The sequence below is a fragment of the Lolium perenne genome, chromosome 1 (genome assembly GCF_019359855.2).
Source record: "Lolium perenne isolate Kyuss_39 chromosome 1, Kyuss_2.0, whole genome shotgun sequence".
NCBI lineage: Eukaryota > Viridiplantae > Streptophyta > Magnoliopsida > Poales > Poaceae > Lolium > Lolium perenne.
This window is the reverse complement of record NC_067244.2, coordinates 166,501,024-166,523,787: the sequence shown is the minus strand read 5'-3', so window position 1 is coordinate 166,523,787 and position 22,764 is coordinate 166,501,024. Positions and strand designations below refer to the sequence as shown.

Below are 22,764 nucleotides of genomic sequence, written 5' to 3'. Positions count from 1 at the left end.
TGCTTGTAATCTAGATGTCGTTATGCTAGTCAAGTGAATTTTACTTATGTGATCTCCGGAGACTCCTTGTCCCACGTGTGTAAAGGTGACAGCGTGTGCACCGTGTGGGTCTCTTAGGCTATATTTCACAGAATACTTATTCACTGTTATGAATGGCATAGTGAAGTGCTTATTTATATCTCTTTATGATTGCAATGTGTTTTGTATCACAATTTATCTATGTGCTACTCTAGTGATGTTATTAAAGTAGTTTTATTCCTCCTGCACGGTGTAATGGTGACAGTGTGTGCATCCGTGTTAGTACTTGGCGTAGGCTATGATTATGATCTCTTGTAGATTATGAAGTTAACTATTGCTATGATGGTATTGATGTGATCTATTCCTCCTACATAGTGTGAAGGTGATAGTGTGCATGCTATGTTAGTACTTGGTTTAGTCGTGTTGATCTTTCATGCACTCTAAGGTTATTTAAATATGAACATTGAATTGTGGAGCTTGTTAACTCCGGCATTGAGGGTTCGTGTAATCCTACGCAATGGTGTTCATCATCCAACAAAAGAGTGTAGAGTATGCATTTATCTATTCTGTTATGTGATCAATGTTGAGAGTGTCCACTAGTGAAAGTATGATCCCTAGGCCTTGTTCCTAAATACTGCTATCGCTGCTTGTTTACTGTTTTACTGCGTTACTACTGCTGCGTTACTACTGCTTGTTTACTGTCCTGGGCAAAGCACTTTTCTGGTGCCGTTGCTACTGCTCATACTTATTCATACCACCTGTATTTCACTATCTCTTCGCCGAACTAGTGCACCTATTAGGTGTGTTGGGGACACAAGAGACTTCTTGCTTTGTGGTTGCAGGGTTGCATGAGAGGGATATCTTTGACCTCTTCCTCCCTGAGTTCGATAAACCTTGGGTGATCCACTTAAGGGAAAACTTGCTGCTGTTCTACAAACCTCTGCTCTTGGAGGCCCAACACTGTCTACAGGAAAAGGAGGGGGCGTAGACATCAAGCTATTTTCTGGCGCCGTTGCCGGGGAGGAAAGGTAAAAGGCACTCATACTCCGGTTCTAGGTAAAGTACTTTTCTGGCGCCATTGTGTTTGTGCTCAAAGCTATTTCCTTTAGATCCTGCAAATGCAACTTTTTGTTTCTTGTTTACACTAGTTAGGCATAATGGAAAACAACAAAAATATGAGAGATCTTTATGAACTTTATCTTGAATTAGGACATGATGTGTTTGAAGAGAGAATTAAAAAACCCATGGAACTTTATATGCATGCTAATGGGAATGTTATTAATATGAATGCTTTGAACACTATTGTTGCTAATGCTATGGAAAATTCTAAGCTTGGGGAAGCTGGCTTTGATGAGCATGATCTTTTTAGTCCCCCAAGCATTGAGGAGAAAATTTACTTTGATGATACTTTGCCTCCTATTTATGATGATTATAATGATAGTAGTCTTTTGGTACCGCCTGTTATGGAGGATAAATTTGATTATGATTACAATATGCCTCCTATATTTGATGATGAGAATAATAATGATAGCTACTTTGTTGAATTTGCTCCCGCTATTACTAATAAAATTGATTATGCTTATGTGGAGAGTAATAATTTTATGCATGAGACTCATGATAAGAATGCATTATGTGATAGTTATATTGTTGAGTTTGCTCATGTTGCTACTGAAAGTTATTATGAGAGAGGAAAATATGGTGGTAGAAATTTTCATGTTACTAAAACACCTCTCTATGTGCTGAAATTTTTAAAGCTATACTTGTTTTATCTTCCTATGCTTGTCACTTTGCTCTTCATGAACTTGTTTATTTACAAGATTCCTATGCATAGGAAGCATGTTAGACTTAAATGTGTTTTGGATTTGTTTCTTGATGCTCTCTTTTGCTTCAAATACTATTTCTTGCGAGTGCATCATTAAAACTGCTGAGCCCATCTTAATGGCTATAAAGAAAAGAACTTCTTGGGAGATAACCCATGTGTTTATTTTGCTACAGTACCTTTATTTTATTTTGAGTCTTGGAAGTTGTTTACTACTGTAGCAACCTCTCCTTATCTTAGTTTTGTGTTTTGTTGTGCCAAGTAAAGTCGTTGATAGCAAGGTTGATACTAGATTTGGATTACTGCGCAGAAACAGATTTCTTTTCTGTCACGAATCTGGGCCTAATTCTCTGTAGGTAACTCAGAAAATTATGCCAATTTACGTGAGTGATCCTCAGATATGTACGCAACTTTCATTCAATTTGAGCATTTTCATTTGAGCAAGTCTGGTGCCTCAATAAAATTCGTCTTTACGGACTGTTCTGTTTTGACAGATTCTGCCTTTTATTTCGCATTGCCTCTTTTGCTATGTGGGATGGATTTCTTTGTTCCATTAACTTCCAGTAGCTTTGGGCAATGTCCAGAAGTGTTAAGAATGATTGTGTCACCTCTGAACATGTGAGTTTTTGATTATGCACTAACCCTCTAATGAGTTTATTTCGAGTTTGGTGTGGAAGAAGTTTTCAAGGGTCAAGAGAGGAGGATGATACAATATGATCAAGAAGAGTGAAAGCTCTAAGCTTGGGGATGCCCCGGTGGTTCATCCCTGCATATTTCAAGAAGACTCAAGCATCTAAGCTTGGGGATGCCCAAGGCATCCCCTTCTTCATCGACAAATTATCAGGTTCCTCCCCTGAAACTATATTTTTATTCGGCCACATCTTATGTACTTTACTTGGAGCGTCTGTGTGCTTTTGTTTTTGTTTTTGTTTGAATAAATGCTTGTGTGGGAGAGAGACACGCTCCGCTGGTTCATATGAACACATGTGTTCTTAGCTTTTAATTTTCATGGCGAAGGTTGAAACTGCTTCGTTAAATTGTTATATGGTTGGAATCGGAAAATGATACATGTAGTAATTGGTAAAATGTCTTGGATAATGTGATACTTGGCAATTGTTGTGCTCATGTTTAAGCTCTTGCATCATATGCTTTGCACCTATTAATGAAGAAATACATAGAGCATGCTAAAATTTGGTTTGCATAATTGGTCTCTCTAAAGTCTAGATAATTTCTAGTATTGAGTTTGAACAACAAGGAAGACGGTGTAGAGTCTTATAATGTTTTCAATATGTCTTTTATGTGAGTTTTGCTACACCGGTTCATCCTTGTGTTTGTTTCAAATGACCTTGCTAGCCTAAGCCTTGTATCGAGAGGGAATACTTCTCATGCATCCAAAATACTTGAGCCAACCACTATGCCATTTGTGTCCACCATACCTACCTACTACATGGTATTTCTCCGCCATTCCAAAGTAAATTGCTTGAGTGCTACCTTTAAACAATTCAAAATTTATCACCTCTGATTTGTGTCAATGTTTTATAGCTCATGAGGAAGTATGTGGTGTTTATCTTTCAATCTTGTTGGGCAACTTTCACCAATGAACTAGTGGCTTCATCCGCTTATCCAATAATTTTGCAAAAAGAGCTGGCAATGGGATTCCCAGTCCCAAATTAATTAATAAAAATAGACACTCCTCCATGGTATGTGATTGTTGGACGGCACCCGAAGGATTCGGTTAGCCATGGCTTGAGAAAGCAAAGGTGGGGAGGAGTGTCATCATAATAAAACTAAAATAAAAAGGCACTCCTTCATGGTATGAGATTGTTGGCAGGCACCCGAAGGATTCGGTTAGCCATGGTTTGTGAAAGAAAGGTTGGAAGGAGTGCCACACAAAAATAAAAAATGGGAGCCGCTCTTTGAAGGTTTGTCTGGCAAGGGGGTTAGAGTGCCCACTACCATTCGTTGACAACAACAAACACCTCTCAAAATTTTACTTTATGCTCTCTATATGTTTTCAAAACCAAAGCTCTAGCACAAATATAGCAATCAATGCTTCCCTCTGCGAAGGACCATTCTTTTACTTTTATTGTTGAGTCAGTTCACCTATTTCTCTCCACCTCAAGAAGCAAACACTTGTGTGAACTGTGCATTGATTCCTACATACTTGCATATTGCACTTATTATATTACTCTATGTTGACAATATCCATGAGATATACATGTTATAAGTTGAAAGCAATCGCTGAAACTTAATCTTCCTTTGTGTTGCTTCAATGCTTCTACTTTGAATTATTGCTTTATGAGTTAACTCTTATGCAAGACTTATTGATGCTTGTCTTGAAGTACTATTCATGAAAAGTCTTTGCTATATGATTCATTTGTTTACTCATGTCATATACATTGTTTTGATCGCTGCATTCACTACATATGCTTACAAATAGTATGATCAAGGTTATGATGGCATGTCACTCCAGAAATTATCTTTGTTTATCGTTTACCTGCTCGGGACGAGCAGAAACTAAGCTTGGGGATGCTGATACGTCTCCGACGTATCGATAATTTCTTATGTTCCATGCCACATTATTGATGATATCTACATGTTTTATGCATACTTTATGTCATAATTATGCGTTTTCTGGAACTAACCTATTGACGAGATGCCGAAGGGCCAGTTCCTGTTTTCTGCTGTTTTTGGTTTCAGAAATCCTAGTAAGGAAATATTCTCGGAATCGGACGAAATCAACGCCCAGCATCTTAGAATCCCCGGAAGCATCCAGAACACCCGAGAGTCGCCAGAGGGGGGCCACATGGGCCCCAGATGATAGGCCGGCGCGGCCCAGGCCCTGGCCGCGCCGCCCTATGGTGTCGTCGCCTCGTTGACCTTCTGACGTCGCCTCTTCGCCTATAAGAAGCCCCTCAACCTAAAACCTCGAGACGGAAAAGCCACGGTACGAGAAACCATCCAGAGCCGCCGCCATCGCGAAGCCAAGATCTGGGGGACAGGAGTCTCTGTTCCGGCACGCCGCCGGGACGGGGAAGTGCCCCCGGAAGGCTCCTCCATCGACACCACCGCCATCTCCATCAACGCTGCTGTCTCCCATGAGGAGGGAGTAGTTCTCCATCGAGGCTCGGGGCTGTACCGGTAGCTATGTGGTTCATCTCTCTCCTATGTACTTCAATACAATAATCTCATGAGCTGCCTTACATGATTGAGATTCATATGATGATGCTTGTAATCTAGATGTCGTTATGCTAGTCAAGTGAATTTTACTTATGTGATCTCCGGAGACTCCTTGTCCCACGTGTGTAAAGGTGACAGTGTGTGCACCGTGTGGGTCTCTTAGGCTATATTTCACAGAATACTTATTCACTGTTATGAATGGCATAGTGAAGTGCTTATTTATATCTCTTTATGATTGCAATGTGTTTTGTATCACAATTTATCTATGTGCTACTCTAGTGATGTTATTAAAGTAGTTTTATTCCTCCTGCACGGTGTAATAGTGACAGTGTGTGCATCCGTGTTAGTACTTGGCGTAGGCTATGATTATGATCTCTTGTAGATTATGAAGTTAACTATTGCTATGATGGTATTGATGTGATCTATTCCTCCTACATAGTGTGAAGGTGACAGTGTGCATGCTATGTTAGTACTTGGTTTAGTCGTGTTGATCTTTCATGCACTCTAAGGTTATTTAAATATGAACATTGAATTGTGGAGCTTGTTAACTCCGGCATTGAGGGTTCGTGTAATCCTACGCAATGGTGTTCATCATCCAACAAAAGAGTGTAGAGTATGCATTTATCTATTCTGTTATGTGATCAATGTTGAGAGTGTCCACTAGTGAAAGTATGATCCCTAGGCCTTGTTCCTAAATACTGCTATCGCTGCTTGTTTACTGTTTTACTGCGTTACTACTGCTGCGTTACTACTGCTTGTTTACTGTCCTGGGCAAATCACTTTTCTGGTGCCGTTGCTACTGCTCATACTTATTCATACCACCTGTATTTCACTATCTCTTCGCCGAACTAGTGCACCTATTAGGTGTGTTGGGGACACAAGAGACTTCTTGCTTTGTGGTTGCAGGGTTGCATGAGAGGGATATCTTTGACCTCTTCCTCCCTGAGTTCGATAAACCTTGGGTGATACACTTAAGGGAAAACTTGCTGCTGTTCTACAAACCTCTGCTCTTGGAGGCCCAACACTGTCTACAGGAAAAGGAGGGGGCGTAGACATCACATGCCACACACTGCTACCATCACATGCACTTGTTTGGATAGCTAACAACAGATAATTTTTTTGTTTATTTTTTTAGCACAAGGATTGCCGTGCACACAATTATTAACTTAATGCATACTTACATTATCTACTAGCAACAAAGTCACAATAAAAATAGAAATAGCTAATAAAACAAAACATTTAGTTGATAGCTCACTCCTCTGCTAAAACATGAGAGAGGTCTGGAAAACAAAACGTCGACCGTCCATCTAAGTGCATCTAACGCTACGGTGCTGAACTGCATCCGTTGGATCGGTCTTCTAGAAGGAATCCGCGGGCTATCCGCGAGAGCGACGATTTAGCGACGTGATTGGCTAGCGTTTTTTTTCTTCCAGCGTCTCGCGGTTTGGCAGGAGACGTCGAAATATCCGTTGGGCTCTGGCTCGCTCGTCCACGCATGCCATCGTCGAACGAGCCCGTCTAGGCCTGCCATGCATGCGCAGCGATCCACCACGTTGCGTGTTGCCATGCATGCGAGGTGCTCGCCTCGTGCATGCGCTCGTTGCAGACGTCGCTCCGTCGCAGAAACGCTGAGACGCGGAGTGCAGATGTGTCGCAAGGCAGTGGTAACAGCTCCACGCGCGGGCGTGTCGATCGGTCGGGTTTTTCCGTCATGCTAAAAAAGGTAGGGTTCACACGCGCAGTTCTGTATCCACGCGCCGAATTAATTGACACACTAAAAACCGTGCACCGCTTTGGATGCCGTCCTGCTTTTCAATGTGCAGTTAGTGGATAACGAAACCAGCTCACAAGCCCCCTCACCTCACCCATCCACGCCTATTTAACGCCACCATTGTGCTCACTCTTCCTCACACTCATCAAATCCATCTCCCATCCCATCTAACGGCCTCCAAATCCAATACACGCCACATCTCAAGGGGATCGCCACAATGCAGTTCAACGGCCCTATGTTCCGCCGCCCTGCAACCGTGCCGGAGAGACAGTACCCGGCCGGAGTCGTCTGCGACAACCAGCTGCGCGTGTGGGCCATATCGAGGTGGAGGGACCCAACGGAGCTAGCTTCATTCTTCCTCTCTTCCGGCTACCGCCACCTCCCTCCGGGCTCGCCACGCATGTTCGAGCTTCAGGAGTACTATGACGGCAACTCCGACCACATCATCGGCCTCTTCGTAACTTTCGCCAACAGGTTCGACGCTCACCGTCTGCTCGGGCAGGTGTTTTGGTGCGGGTGCGAGTTCATCGCATTCACCAACTACAACATCTTCACCAACTTCTACGCCATCTTCCCCAACCCGGGCAACATGCACTGCCTCCCCTACGTCATGCCGGAGGACGACGAGTGAGCCTTCCAAGGAGGAGCCAAGGAGGATGATATGATTGCGTTGTCACTCTTGTTTTTCTAGTTTTTATGTGTTTTATAATCTAAGTCTTGTAAGGCATCTATCGTGTCCCTGTCGTGCTAGTGGATGTGTTTTGTAAACATGCATGATCCTGTTAAGTAATGATGAACTGTGTTGGCCAGTTAATCGCAGAAAAATGCATGGTTAATCATGTGATCCACAAACTAAGTAAAAAACAAACAATGCAGTACAAATTTGTAGCAATATATCTTGCTGAGAGTACACTACTTCTAAATCCTTTATTTCATATTACAAATTTAGTTCTTATAACCCAAGAGTACAATTACAATACCCAGAAGAATCGCTATAATCTGAAGCATTGACACAATTTCGTTCAGCTTTATTACAATTATTTTCTTCATGTGCTTCATGTCCTTGTTTAGTGCATCTTGCTTCTGTAGTTCTCCATCTCCACCGTTTTCTTCAACCACTTCTCCTTCTAGGGGAATCAGCATAGGTGAGTTTGGTGGAACAATACACTTCTTCACGAGCAGATCTGCGTACTTTTCAATCCAATACCAGAAGTTGCATCCTCCTCTAACCGGCTAGAAATAACGAACATTAATCATACTTATAATTTTTGCATAAATCCTGATGACAATAGATGGATATTGAATAACATTAAAAACATCTTACATTGTGACTATTGCACCTGACGAAATCACCGGCGTTGGAAGTTGTGGAGGCTGTTTTCCTCTCCACGACGCGCCACCGGCAGCTCGTGCACTTGATCATTGGGAGAGGACCATAACTTGGGTGCCGGATTATAGTGGCCGAGCTCGAGGAAGACATGACTTTGCCGGCGGCACGACGTTCGAGATCTGCAAGAGTAGATGAAGTCGTAGATAGAGGCGTTGAAGGGGAATTGTAGGGTTTCTACCTTGCTCTCGTTCCTAATAAAGCGTCCTTTACTTCTGGGCCTGGGCCTCACGGCTAATCTAATGGCCCATCCGTTAATGGTCAACGCACCGCGCGCGCAATTACCCCACGTCCTTCGGCGATGAAGGAAACTACCATAACTTGACGCACGATAATCACGAAGATTGGCAGGGTAAGCTCGTCTTCCACATTTTTTAGGCACCAGCACTCTCGCCCAACGCCACCGCCATCCGTGAGATCTGACTACTGCCGCCTCCCTCCTCATCCCTTATCGGCGAGAAAGCCTCCTCTAGCTGCTCACAAGACATGCAAACATCGAGGTATTGCCTTGCCTTATTGCCTGTATGCAGTACGTGTTCTTTGTTTGAGATGTTTCTGTACGTATGATATCCTTATAGCTTTTGTGATTATGGTGAGATCATAGGCAGTAATCGATGTCAATTGTTCTTTGAATTTTAGATCTTAACACTTTAGTGGAAATTTTTGTTCAACGCAAATCATCGCTTTGATAAAGATAGCGAATAGAATTATGATCTAAGAAAAAATATCCCTTTCATACGTAACATACATATGACTTTAGAAATTATGTTGCATGGCATTATACTTGCACACAAATTTTGACATTTATCTACTCGTTTTTATGAACAGTACGTTGAAAATTGGTGTGTGCGATGTGGATCATTGGGTGGGCTTTGTAACAAGAATGACACGAGCTCAGCGATGTAAACTCGCTGAAGCTGATTTACAAAGCTTGATTCACATGAAGAGTATAAGTCCACGATCGTCTATACTTAGCCTCATGTTTAAGGCATTTGACGCAGAGTCAGAAACATTCAACTTGCAAAAAGATCAACCCTCGATTACTATAAAAGGAGTCGATGTGGAGGAAATTTTTGGTAGCAGATGGGCTGGATATTGACGCCGTCCTTTATGAGGATGGGCTATATGCAGAAAATGAGATACCATCTCATTTTCTGAACAAGTCCACCGGCAGTCTGAGTATTGATGGATTGATCTCGGACGCCATCAAGAGCGAATTAGCCGACGATGACTTCCTTCGCAGAGCTGTTCTTGTGGCCCTTGGTACAGTTCTTGCACCAAAGTCCAGCACAACAGTTCCGTTGGAGTATTGGGCAATTGTTAAGTACGTGTCACGTTTGAAGAAATTGAACTTCAATGGTTTCACACGTGCTTTTTTAATTAACAATATAAAGAAACTGGGAAGTGAACATGAGATTGTGCAATGGCCCCGCGGCAACCTAGCCCTGCTTCAGGTATATTTCTCCTCACCACGTCCATTAATTCTCTTAAAAAACCAACAATGTATAAATGTGTTTAACTGTTGTGCCAACATATGCAGTATATTTACTATGAAAAAGTGCACCCAACTGGTTCACAATTGACGTCATCAAGGCCGTTGATGAGGAACTGGACAGAAGAAGAGGCGAAAAAGAGAGACAACATGGAATACAAAGATGGACGAGGAACAGGCTTGGTAAGTTTTCTCTTAGTCATGTACTATTATCTTCATCATTTCATGTGGACTTACATCATCATTTCATGTGCATGCCTTCTAGATTGACGACGACATAACTGCTAAGCACAGAAGGGAGGTGATCCACACACCTGACATTCCTCCAAGATCAAAGAGGAAGCAAAGTAAAAGAGCTAAAGCTGCAGGTTCTGGCATGAAAACGCCAGGTTCAGTGGATGATTCAAGAATGGAGGTCATGGTTGAGCAGATTCTGATTAAACTGACCAATCACATAGACACATCAATAAGCAAACATGTGGACAAAATTGCAGACCTATCTGCTCAGGTGACATGGACTACTTTTTGTATGCTTCTATCTGCTGAAATGCATCTCTACACAGCATGACATTAATTACATTCTGAATTTTGTTCTGCAGAAAGTTCTAAAAACGCTTAACGCGAAAGGAGTTGCGTACAGGGCAGGTAAGGCTGACATGTTTGATGACGAAGATCAGGAGGAGGAAGACAAAAAAGGAGTGACCTCCACACCTAGCCATGGCGGCCTTCCGCCTAAAGATTTCATGGACTTTGACGACATCAAGTCAGACGGCACTGCATCATTTTTGAATTCAGTTAAGGGTCAACATGACGATGAATTGGAAGATGCAAGTAAGAAGAGTGAGCCGATGGATGATTCGAACTTCGTGACACCCACCGACAAGAAGAAGACTGCTAATGCTGGGTACACGACACCAGCGCCTAAGCACGGAGACACCCCTGAAGTACCCATAATCATCGACGACAAGGCTACACCTGAATCGTCCTGCTCGGCACCTATTGATTTAACTCTTCCAGATGCATCAGAAGAATTTGATGGCTTGAACACGATCTGCTGGAAAGCGATAGAAAGTGGGAAGAAGGAGGAGAAAAAAGATGATGTATGTGGGAAGAAGGAGGAGAAAAAAGATGATGTATGTGGGAAAAATGAGTAGAAAAAGGAAGATGTCTCTGGGAAGCGCAAACGCAAACCTCCTCGCAAATTAAGTTCCCCAAGCATTGAGATGATCGAGAAATGTCCTAAACGGATTCCACGCGTAGTCAGAAAAGGTATATTTTCTGAAATATTTTGCACTATATCAAGGATTCATGTTCACATAATTAAGTATATATGGTTGTTGTCGATAGGTCCTGATGCTTTGTTCAACAATGAATATGCCACAGACGGATCAAATCCGCTGACACCGGAGATAATTGACGCGGCTGTCGAGTATATTCGGATAACATGCAAAACTACAAAAAAAACCAAAGAAGTAAGACTGTGTACGAGAATGCAGACGGGGCTGCGGCGAGGGCTGAATATCTTAAACCTATCCTTGACCGTGGATGGCTGTGCGGCGCTGTAAGTCCAACAACCGATGTCATCCTTCTATTTCTCCTAGGCTTGAATATATATGTGCTCTGGAGTGATCACCTGTTTGAATTATATGCAGGTCATTGAGTGTTATTTGGGTGATCTGAGATTAAAATTGAAGGATAGGATAATATGCCCTGCATGGAGGGCAAATTCTATAGTCGAAAATCGACCGAAAAGGCAGCGATGGAAAAAGAGAAACCTTGACGCGACGGATATTTCAGAAATGTCAGGTTGCTACGAAAGATGCGAGGTGGAATATTTTGGCACTAACAAGGTAATGATTGCTTGTACATTATTAAGTGAGAGGTTTCAAAATTAACTATTAATGCATTAATTATTAACTACGTATTTCTGGTAGGCTTATTTCTCGGTTAACATTGCCAAATGCCACTGGGTCACCGTCGTCATGCACAGTTTCAGGTGCTAGACTCGTTATGGCGCCTTGAGCAGAGCAAGGAATTTGTGGAAAAGCTGGTATGACTTTTGATCACAGAATGTAAGACCACCTTGGTACTCAGTGCACTGTACTTAAATTTTATACTTCACAGAGAGAAGAAATCTTTAAGGACGTCGAGTTTGCGAACAATGAGATATCAACAAAGAAGTATCCAGACGTTTCGAAATGGGAAATTAAAAGCTACCCAATACCTATGCAAAGTGATACGTGAGTCCACCGTTAATCTTACGCCATTACTATTGATGCCTATTGCAGATAGTTTACCTCTGATCTATATGCAGGAACTCATGTGGATTGTTCCCGTTAGCATGTATGGAGCACTGGGATGGAGATGAACTAACGGCCAAATTTTCGTTGGTTACCTCTTATCTATAGTATCTTTGTTACACACATGTTTATCTCCCGCGAATCTAAACTACATAATAATTGTTGCAGGAAACGATAAACAAGGACAGGAATATGACTGCCGCCAAAATTATAATGGCAGAATCAAACCTGCTCGAGAAGGCGAAGAAGGATGTCCTTGACATCGCGGCGAAAGCACGTGCGTAAAAAACATTATCAGATATTACTTCCACTAGTTGTAATGCTAGGGTGGATTTGTGTCCGGAAGGTCTCATAGACCTGTAGAACTTTTTTTACTTTGGGTGGTGAACTTATTTGGGGTTGATGTTATTTGTGCCACAATGAGATAAGTAATTTTTTGTACGATAAAAAGTACAGATAAGTAATTCAACCTTTCGCACGTACATAATTCAAACGAGTAGCACACGACATGACATAGAAAAAGCGGGAAACATAACAAACACATGTTAAAACTAATGAAACTAAACATGACCATCCTCAACTAGCCCCGGCAGCTTCACCGCCATCGTGAACTTCACTCCTCCTCCTCCTCTTTGTCGAAGTTGTAGGGAAGGGTGTGCATCATGTTGCGTGTGGGGAAGTGGCACTCAAAGTTGGTGTAGATGTTGAACGCAGTGAATGCTATGAACTCGCAGCCGCACCAAAAGACTTTGCCGAGGAGCTCGTACGCGTCGTAGCAGTTGGTGAAGGTGACCGTGAGGAACAATAGGAAGGCGCGCGTGTGGTCACGGGCCTCGTCGAGGCGAAACATCACCGGCGCGTCCAAAGGGAGGTGGGCAAAGCCGGTGGTGAGGAATGCGCGGGCGAGCTCGACCGGTCCCCTCCCCCTAGAGATGGCCCACACGCGGAGTGTGTTCTCCACGACGACGCCCGCTGGGTAGCGCCGCTCGGGCACGGTAGGAGGCCGACGGAAGACCAGTGCGTTGAACTGCATCCTACCGGTGCGTTGCAAGGTCTTGGGTGGGGATTTGCTTCAAGTGGAGAATATATGGATTGTGTGTCGCGCCGAGTGGAGAGGAAAAGAGGGGGTATAAATAGGCCAGATCGATCAATTACAATGAAACGTCACGCTGTTTCCGTGTCCGTGGAATGGGTTGCGCGTGTGTATCCGTGTCAATGCGGTGCGCCTGAATCAGTCTTCCTTTATTGCTCTGAATCAATGACCATAAATGGCTCTGCTGCGTCGTCTGCCTCGCTGAGCGCTCGAGTTTGAATGCACATCTGACTTGGTGCGGCGCATGCATGGAAAAGTCTGCGACGGGAGCTATCCTGCATGGTGCGGCGCATGCATGGCGAAGTCTGCGACGGACAAAACCGTGCAACGGTCCGAACCACGTCTCCTCCCTAGACTAATCATACTGCGGAGTGAGCCTCTCGCGGATCGCCGTCGCTCAACCGATCGCAGCCGTGCACGAGTGTTTCCCTATAAAAGGCCTCCATCAAACGGCGTAGAGCTAGGTATTATAGGGCCCGCCTGGAGTCGCTTCGACCGCCACGTGAATGGCTCTCCCGAGCGGCCACCGCCCACCTATGCCAATGAAGTTATTGGCGACGCCACGCGTGCCCATCGGCCACCGCCCACCTCTGCCAATGAATTTATTTGCGACGCCACGCGTGCACAGCGGCCGCCGCCCACCACGGTTGCCTGGGGCATTATATAGGGGCGCTCGTTCGGCTGCCTCATCTACTCCCGCACAAACCCTAGTCGCCGCACAACCTGGACCGTAGCGCAGCCCACCCACAAGCCCGCGAAGCAATCCATGGCTGGTTTTGGTGGGCGGCGAGGCCGTCAAGGCCGAGGGCGCGGTCGCCGTGCTGGAGCAGCATCACCCAGCCGCTCGCCGTCACCAGCGCCGTCGTCGTCTTCGGAGGAGGCGACGTGCTTCGAATTCATCCTACGCATCGAACATGACCCTCTCAGCATCAAGCGGCTTCCGAACAAGTTCGCCGAGTTCGTCGATGGCATCGAGCCGGCAGAGTTGCAGCTACGGGAGGCCAGCTGCAACTTTCGTCGATGTCGTGTCGAGGTATTGTTCGACGGCCAGGGCAAGATGTACCTGCACACCGGGTGGGACAAGTTCGCCCGCTACCTCGATCTCGAGCCCGGCTGCCAGCTTGTCTTCTTCTATGACGGGGATGGCGACATGGTCGTCAAGGTGTTCGACGACACATCCTGACGGAGACACTACCACATCAGTGAGTCAAGCTCGAGCACCGACAGTTAGATATTTTCGAGTGTTCTTTCTTTGCAGCGAAAATGGCCACCGGCCAATAGAACCACTAGTGTACGTTTCCAGCCTAGGTACCTGGGAGTGTTCTTTCTTGGCAGCGAACACAGGAAACACCCGAGGACGACACTAGTTAGGTTTCCTCATTTTTCAATGTTCTAATCTTGTTTTAAACTATGTAATGGTTTGTGTAATGTTCGTATCTGTGTTTAAATGAAAAATAGAAAAAAAAATTAGGTAGAAGTTATTGTTTTCCAATAATTGTGAAGTTTTTTATTTATTTCAATTTTTGTGATAGTAAACCTATAAATTTCTGTTAAATTCAGGCGAAAAAAAGTTGACAGATAAAGCCATGGCCCGTGAGTTCCCTCCCCGCGTCCAATGTCGCACGTTATTGGGCCTAGTACAAATCGGCCTATTACCATTCCGGAGTGTTACCCGCGTGCATTGGCCCGTTACATGTCTGACAGCCTAGTTTTTTAATTTTTATTTAAATCTGCAGCATATCTGGTTAAATTCAAAAAATTCAAAAAAGTTTTAACCAACGGATTATGTTCACAAAAACGTGTGACATATTGGGTAAAAAAAACTGGATTTTTTTTCGAAGGTCGAAAAATCGACTAGCTTAGAAAAACTGGTTTGATGTAACCCAAACGGTTCCGTTTCTAAGAATGTGGATTTTTTGACCTTCGAGAAACGCTTCAGAAATTTTTGCACACACTCTCGTATCCATCCTAAGACGAAGTGTTAAGTTTTTTTCATTTTTTGAATTTCTGTGAAAATAAACTATTAAATTTCAGTTAAATTCGAGTTGGGAAAAAAACAGAAGAAAACTAGAGAACCCTGCTGGATGGGCCATGAGTATTCCTTCCCCGCGTCCATGCTCCACGTTAATGGGCTTAGTTCAAACCGCGTTACATATCTGACGGCCTAACTGAAAAGTTTTTTTAGTTATTATTTGAATAAATCTGCACCACATCTGGTTAAATTCAAAAAATTCAAAAATGTTTTAACCAACGGATTATGTTCACAAAAACGTGTGACATATTGGGTAAAAAAACTGGATTTTTTTTGAAGGTTGAAAAATCGACTAGCTTAGAAAAACTGGTTTGATATAACCCAAACGGTTCCGTTTCTAAGAATGTGGATTTTTCGACCTTCGAGAAACGCTCCAGAAATTTTTGCACACACTCTCGTATCCATTCTAAGACGAAGTGTGAAGGTTTTTTCATTTTTTGAATTTCTGTAAAAATAAACTACTAAATTTCAGTTAAATTCGAATTGAAAAAAAAAGACAGAAGAAACTAGAGAACCCTGCTGGATGGGCCATGAGTGTTCCCTCCCCACGGTCATGCTCCACGTTAATGGGCTTAGTACAAACCGGCCTATTACCTGTCCGGAATGTTATCCAACTATCGCGCCTAGCTCTGCGTGCCGGCGTTAATGAGCGCCGCCGCTCCATCGCCTCCCTCCGGACTATAAAAAGGGCCGCCTCTCATCGTCCCTTTCACACACAAACCCTATAGGCTCTCTCCCCAACCCTTGCCGCCACCGTCTCAACAAGAGTTGACGCCATGGCTGGGAGAGGCAGAGGCCGACGTGGTCGTGGTCGTGGCCGCGGCAGAGCTGCACGCTCGCCGTCGCCTGCCACACCGTCGGCTTCATCGCCGGAGATGGACGTGGAGGGGCCCGTGTTGTTCGAGTTCGTCCTCGTACTCAAGGGCGACCCACGCGGTATCCAGAGATTTCCTGACCCCTTCGCCGTCTATGTCGCCGGCAACGATCGCCCGGGCACGTTGCATCTGCGGGAGGCTTCGTCCGGCTTCTACCGGTGGATCGTCGACGTGATATGCGACGGGCGCGGCAAGATGTACCTCCACATCGGCTGGGAGAAGTTCGCGCGCCACCACAGACTCGAAGCCGGCTTCATCCTCCTGTTCTCCTACTATAGCGACAGGGACATGAGCGTCAAGGTCTTCGACGAGACGCGCTTCCGCCGGGACAACCACGACAACCACGGCGACAGCACCGACGGGGAGGACGACTGATGAAGAGTGTTGTTTCTTCGCAGCGAATACGTGCACGGAAGTTTCTGGATGTTCGCATCATCGGTAGAACCAACAAGGGCACCATCCTCCCGCTGGATTTTCCAGTTTGGGTGACTGGGTGTGCCCGAGTGTTCTTTCTTAGCAGTGAACACAGGAAACCTTCGATGCACGTCCTAGTTAGGTTTAGTTTTTTTGCAAAATTTTATATTTGTGTCCACCATGGTTCAAAATATGTATTAGTTTGTGGAAAACCATGTCCCAATTATGTATTAGTTTGTGGAAATTGAAATAAAAATACCAAAAATAGTACTCCCTCCGGTTCATATTAATTGACTCTAATATGGATGTATCTAGACACATTTTAGTTCTAGATACATCCATATTGGAGTAAATTAATATGAATCAGAGGGAGTATTTTAAAGGTTTCGTGTGTTTTCTGTTGGCAGTGAACACACGAAACCTTTGATGCCAAATCAAGTGGATGGATGTGGATGTGTATGTGGATGGGGTTGCCAAATCAAAGGGTGAGTCCAACTGAGTGCATGGTTATTTCATGTGAGAACCCTAGGAGACTTAACACGGAATGGTGCATGGTCTATTTAGTCAACGTCGAAATAATCAAGTACACAAATATGTGACTATTTTTTACCTCAAACTCATATGTGACTATTTTTACTCCTTTATTACCTGTACCTTCTATGGTAATCAAACTTGTTGATTTTAGCTAACATCTCTACGTGGCAATGACTTTGTTATCAAGGGATCGAACAAGTTTGGCTACGGATGAAAGGATCGTATGCCGCACCTAGAGGGGGGGGGGTGAATAGGTGCTAACCAAATTTTAGTTCTTTTTCAATTTAGGCTTGACACAAAGGTAAATTCTCTAGATATGCAACTAAGTGAATTTACCTATATGACAAGATAAGCAACTAAGCAAGATATAGCTACGCAATATAAGAGATAGAATAGGATAGAGGTAACCGAGAGTGGAGCACGCGATGACACGGAGATGATTCCCGTAGTTCCCTTCCTTTGCAAGAAGGTACGTCTACGTTTAGAGGAGTGTGGTTGCTACGAAAGCCAAACCAACAGCCACGAAGGCTTCACTCAGATCTCCGGTGAGCAACGCCATGAAGGCCTAGCCCACTTCCACTAAGGGATTTCCTCGAGGCGGAAACCGGGCATTTACAAGGTTCTTGTGGCACACATCCACAACTGAATTGGAGGCTCCCAAATTTGTAACAATACAACAATCAACAACAACACATCAACACAAATCAACTAGGGAACCAGATAGGAACACTAGCATGAGATCCCTCAAACAAATGAGGGGGAAATGAAAAACGCTTTGGTGAGGATGTAGATCGGTGTCTTCTCCTTCGAATCTCCAAAGATCAAGAGCTTTGGTTGGGGGAGGAAGGAGATCTTGCAAATCTTGTGTTTCTTGAGGTGGCTCTAATGGAGGTGAAGCTTGGCAGATTTCTTGTGCAATGATTGAGCAAAGCAGGAAGGAAGAAGAAGAGGGGTATAAATACCCCTCCCCAAAATCCAGCCGTTGGGGCTTCCGGGGGGCCGGATATTCCGGCCTAAGTAAGGGCCGGATAATCTGGCCTCAGGTACAAAACCGGGAGAATGTCCGGCCAAATATCCGGCCTATATCCTGACTTGCTTTTCTTCAGGTCCTTAGCCATTTTCGAGGGGCCTGATATTTCGGAAATGTCCGGCCCGGATAATCCGGCCCTGGGACAAAACCGGGACAATATCCGGGCAAATGTCCGGCCCCTATCCAGAAGCATACTGAGCCACAAAACCTCGAGTCCTTAGCCGAAAACTGGGGGCCGGATATTTTGGAAATATCCGGCCCGGATTATCCGGCCTGATGATCTTTTTGCTGCTTCTTTTTGACAGAACTGACCACATGCAACACACATATAAAAGTATCTATATAATCCCTGTACCACTTAGACAAACATTAGTGTATCACATACATTGACATCAAACACACAAAACATAATATGAGAGATGTTCTTTCAATCTCCCCCTTTTTGGTGTTTGATGACAATATACGGATTTGCAAGAGAATCACTATAGAGACAAGCATGATGGCAAAACATAGAGGCACTCCCCCTACATGTGTGCATATAAGTAATTTGCATTTGAATACAAATACACAACACATAGGAGCGAGGTGCCTCAACACAAGAGGTATCCAACATGAGCTCTAACAAGAGACATAGACATATATGAAGTTGAGATAGGATGCTAGAAGTCATACCCATGTGTAGATATATAATACGGAGATATAGCATCACACATAATATAATAGCCTTGATCTCAACATATAGAAATCCGAAAACCATAACAATGTCTCACACCACATAGCACATAGTTTTAAACGGAACACAAACAAACCAAATAGTTCAAATAAGACGGAACAAAAGCAATAGAAGAATGATAAATGCATATGCTTGTGCCCAAACCATGCAAATCCCCGAGATAAGTCCTAATAGAACACTTCTCCCCCTTTGGCATCGAAACGCCAAAAAGGGGACAAGCGCGATGCTAATCGCCCCATGGGGATCACTCGGAGGCATCTTCATCATCGGACTGGAACGCCGCTTCCTCATCTTCATCTTCAGTGTCAGGGGCATCCGGAGAGCGGCGAGTGAGGTTGGACCTTTGAATGCAATCATCAAGATCACTCCACGGAACCTGTGCAGAATGCCACCCATCGTAACCCGGTGAACTGGAGGCTGAGGCGGGGGTCCTTGCTCACCACTGAGCTTGTGCAGAATAACCGCCTGAGTATGCTTAATCTCAGAACGCTCTCGGCTGGCCGCATAGTTCTCCTTATGGATCTCAATGTTCATGCAAAGTATGTGACGCTGAAACCAACTAAGCCTGTTCACTTGTTTCTTCATAGCCGGGAGGTCAGGATGGCGAGCAGGAGCAAAACCACTAGAACGAGCATCACCCATGAAGGAGTCAGGTGCAGGTGCAGCAGAAGAGACTGGCTTAAGCCTGCAAGCCTTTTTGACATTGTGCTTCATCAATGGGTACCCGCTCAAGTCTTCACCATCCAAGGCCACAGAGTTGTTGATGAGGAGCTGGATATATGGTGCATAAGGTATGGTGGTCCGGGAGACCATGGCATCATGAATCTCATTGAAGATGAAGTCCATGATATCAATAGTGTAGTTGCGTTCCTCATTAACATCACGAGCACACCTAAAGCTGAGGTGCATAAGATCCACAAGGGTTCCCCGGAGTGCATCATTGTTACCACCACTTGGAGAAATGGTGGCCCGAAAGAACCTGAGTAACTGACCATAGATGGGAAGCAGCCCCTTGGAAGAACCAACTTTTCCAGCTGAGGTATAGAGATCAAATAGCACACTCTTATCTGTCCTCTGTGGTCCATGGAGGCGACGACCTCCTCATGCAGGAACTCCAAGAATACCAGCAAATCGGCGCAAGGTGGCCCTACAGTGAGTGGAGCCAGTCATCCATTCCATAGTGCGGTCCTCATCTTTCTGGATGGCCAAGGTGGCAAAGAATTGCTTCACCAACTCTGGACTATAGTCACATTGAATCTTCATGATATCCTTCAAGCCCATCCTGCCAGCTACCCAGATTGCATCTTCAAAATGATTGTTGACTGCCAGAAGGTCCACATCGATAGCTTGCATGGGTCTCAGATTCTTCATGGGCTCATAAATGTCCTTGTAGATGAACTCCTGCTCCATGCACCAGAATTTCCTGCCCTCTGTCTCTTCATCTCTTGGGAGGTCTTCATACCAGTTCTTCATGCGGATAACGGAATAAGAGATAATGTCCATGGTCTTGTAGTTTTCCCTTGTAGCCTTGTTCTTCTGCCTAGATGCTGAGGACTTGCGAGGAGCGTTGGGCGCAAACTCATCACTTGACCGATCACCCCTTGGGCGTCTCCGAGCACCCCGAGAAACACGACCTGTGAATAGCAAAGACGGATAGCAAAGAGAAGATAATGCTCATAAGTCATGTATGATACAGTACTGTACTCTAGAAACATACTATAAGTCGGTACAAGTCTAGACAAGATAGATTGAAACAAAACTGCAGCGGCGATGAAGCTCCAGGCCGGATAATCCGGTGTCCCCTGGGGGCGGATAATCCGGCCAGGCCGGATAATCCGGTCTGCGCGGGGCCCGGATAATCCGGCCCTGCGAATCTTGCAGTTCTTCCAATCAAAAGCGTGTCTATGACCAGATCGGCCTCATAGCATGCAAGAGGAGTATACTACACATGATTTGGAACAACTAGACACCATCTCCACCAAGAAAATAGCACATACAAATCACAACACCTAGGGTTAGGGATTGTGAGTCATACCCGCATCCATTGTGGAAGCCGCTTGGAGGAGAAGGTAGCTAGGAAGGAGAGGCACCCGATCCACCCAAAAACTCCGAGAGGGAGCGGACGGGGCGACTCCGGCGAGGAGGAGGAGCTCCGGCGGCTTGAGGAGGAGGAGGGCGCGTGGGGTGAACTGATTGCTATGGAAACAGTTCTCCCCGCGGCCTCTCTTAACCCTCCCACAAATCGCCCAGGCCGGATAATCCGGCCCAAAGTAGGGGCAGATAATCCGGCCAGGCCGGATATTCTGGGGTTCCAGGGGGGCGGATTATCCGGTTTTCTGGAAAATTCCAGAACACCGGAAATCCTGCCTATCTTTAGTTGGTTATTTGCGTGAACTCATATGTGGTGCAATAATGTATCACGTCACATATAAGATGCATATTTACCAATAAGATGGGGCAACCTAGATCATCCGACCAATAAGCCTCAAACTCCAAGTTTTTACCAAACATGACAAATGAGCAAGATGGAAGTGGCTTATAGGAGAGTGTAGGCTTAGGTTTAGAGGGTACGAACTGTTAATGGTACATGATCACTCAAGTTTGCAAGATATGAGCAAATAAGGCCAAACTAGAGTGATTTCCCATAAGAACATGGAGTTGTCAAATAAAAAGGCGATAAGATCCAAATAACTCCAACTCTTCACAAAGAAGAGTGTGGTGGCCTAGGCCACCATATATGAGTGTTGTGGCATGGCACCGCGAAGATATATATTGGGTCCAAGCCACTACTCATCATTGAAGCTCACATATCAACATATGATATAAAGAGAATGGTTTCTTAATGTTGGCATTATGGGGGGAGGGATAGCTCAATAATTTAAACCGCACTCCCCCTATTTCCATGCCCACATCTAAACCAAATAAAGTTTTGAGACGAAGGTGTGTTTGCAAGATGGTCAAGCTATACTCCTTGAATCAATGATATTTAGCTCATTCCTCAAATAAGTGAACCTTGCTTCATCAAGAGGCTTCGTGAATATATCGGCAAGTTGATCTTTGGTAGGAACATAGATAAGCTCAATATCACCACGGGCAACATGATCCCTAATGAAATGATTCCGGATCTCAATATGCTTCGTTCTTGAATGTTGCACCGGATTATAGGCAATCTTGATGGCACTTTCATTGTCACATAATAGAGGCACTTTGTCACAAATGACACCGTATTCCTTTAAAGTTTGCCTTATCCATAACAATTGAGTGCATCCACTTGCGGCGGCAACATATTCGGCTTCGGCGGTGGAGAGAGATATACAATTTTGCTTCTTAGAAGACCAACACACCAAGGACCTACCAAGAAATTGGCAAGCCCCGGAAGTTGATTTCCTATCATCCTTGTCTCCCGCCCAATCCGCATCGGTGTATCCATTGAGAATAAAGCTTGAGCCTTTGGGGTACCAAATACCATATCTTGGGGTATCAACCAAATATCGAAAGATTATTTTGAGAGCCATCATGTGGCTCTCCTTAGGAGAAGCTTGATACCTTGCACACACACCAACACTCAACACGATGTCCGGTCTAGATGCACAAAGGTAAAGCAAGGATCCAATCATGGAGCGATATACCTTTTGATCCACGTCTTTACCATTGGGATCAAGTGCAACATGACATTTAGGAACCATAGGAGTGGCTACACCCTTCATCTCGGTCATCTTGAACCTCTTGAGCATGTCTTGGAGATATTTTGCTTGGTTTATGAAGGTTCCTTCTCTCAATTGCTTGATCTCAAAACCAAGGAAGAACTTCATCTCTCCCATCGTAGACATCTCAAACCTATCGGTCATAAGCTTTGAGAATTCATCATTGAAAGCTTTGTTAGTAGAGCCAAAGATAATATCATCAACATATAATTGGCAAACGAAAAGCTCCCCATTGACCCTCTTAGTAAAAAGAGTGGGATCGATTAGCCCAACATCAAACCCACGGTCTACCAATAATTCTTTAAGGTGCTCATACCAAGCTCTAGGAGCTTGTTTGAGACCATAAAGAGCTTTATCAAGCTTGTAGACATGGTTAGGGAAG

General features: G+C 44.5%; 1 protein-coding gene across 1 annotated transcript; it reads left to right on the top strand.

Moving 5' to 3' along the window:
- Positions 1-9,233: 9,233 nt before the first annotated feature.
- Positions 9,234-12,252, top strand: LOC127334947 (uncharacterized). The gene is made up of 8 exons (XM_051361511.1): positions 9,234-9,629; positions 9,716-9,850; positions 9,933-10,175; positions 10,267-10,800; positions 11,320-11,517; positions 11,602-11,663; positions 11,982-12,057; positions 12,136-12,252. Exons 1-8 carry the CDS (start codon positions 9,234-9,236, stop codon positions 12,250-12,252), a joined length of 1,761 nt encoding a protein of 586 aa, XP_051217471.1.
- The last annotated feature ends 10,512 nt before the right edge of the window (positions 12,253-22,764 follow it).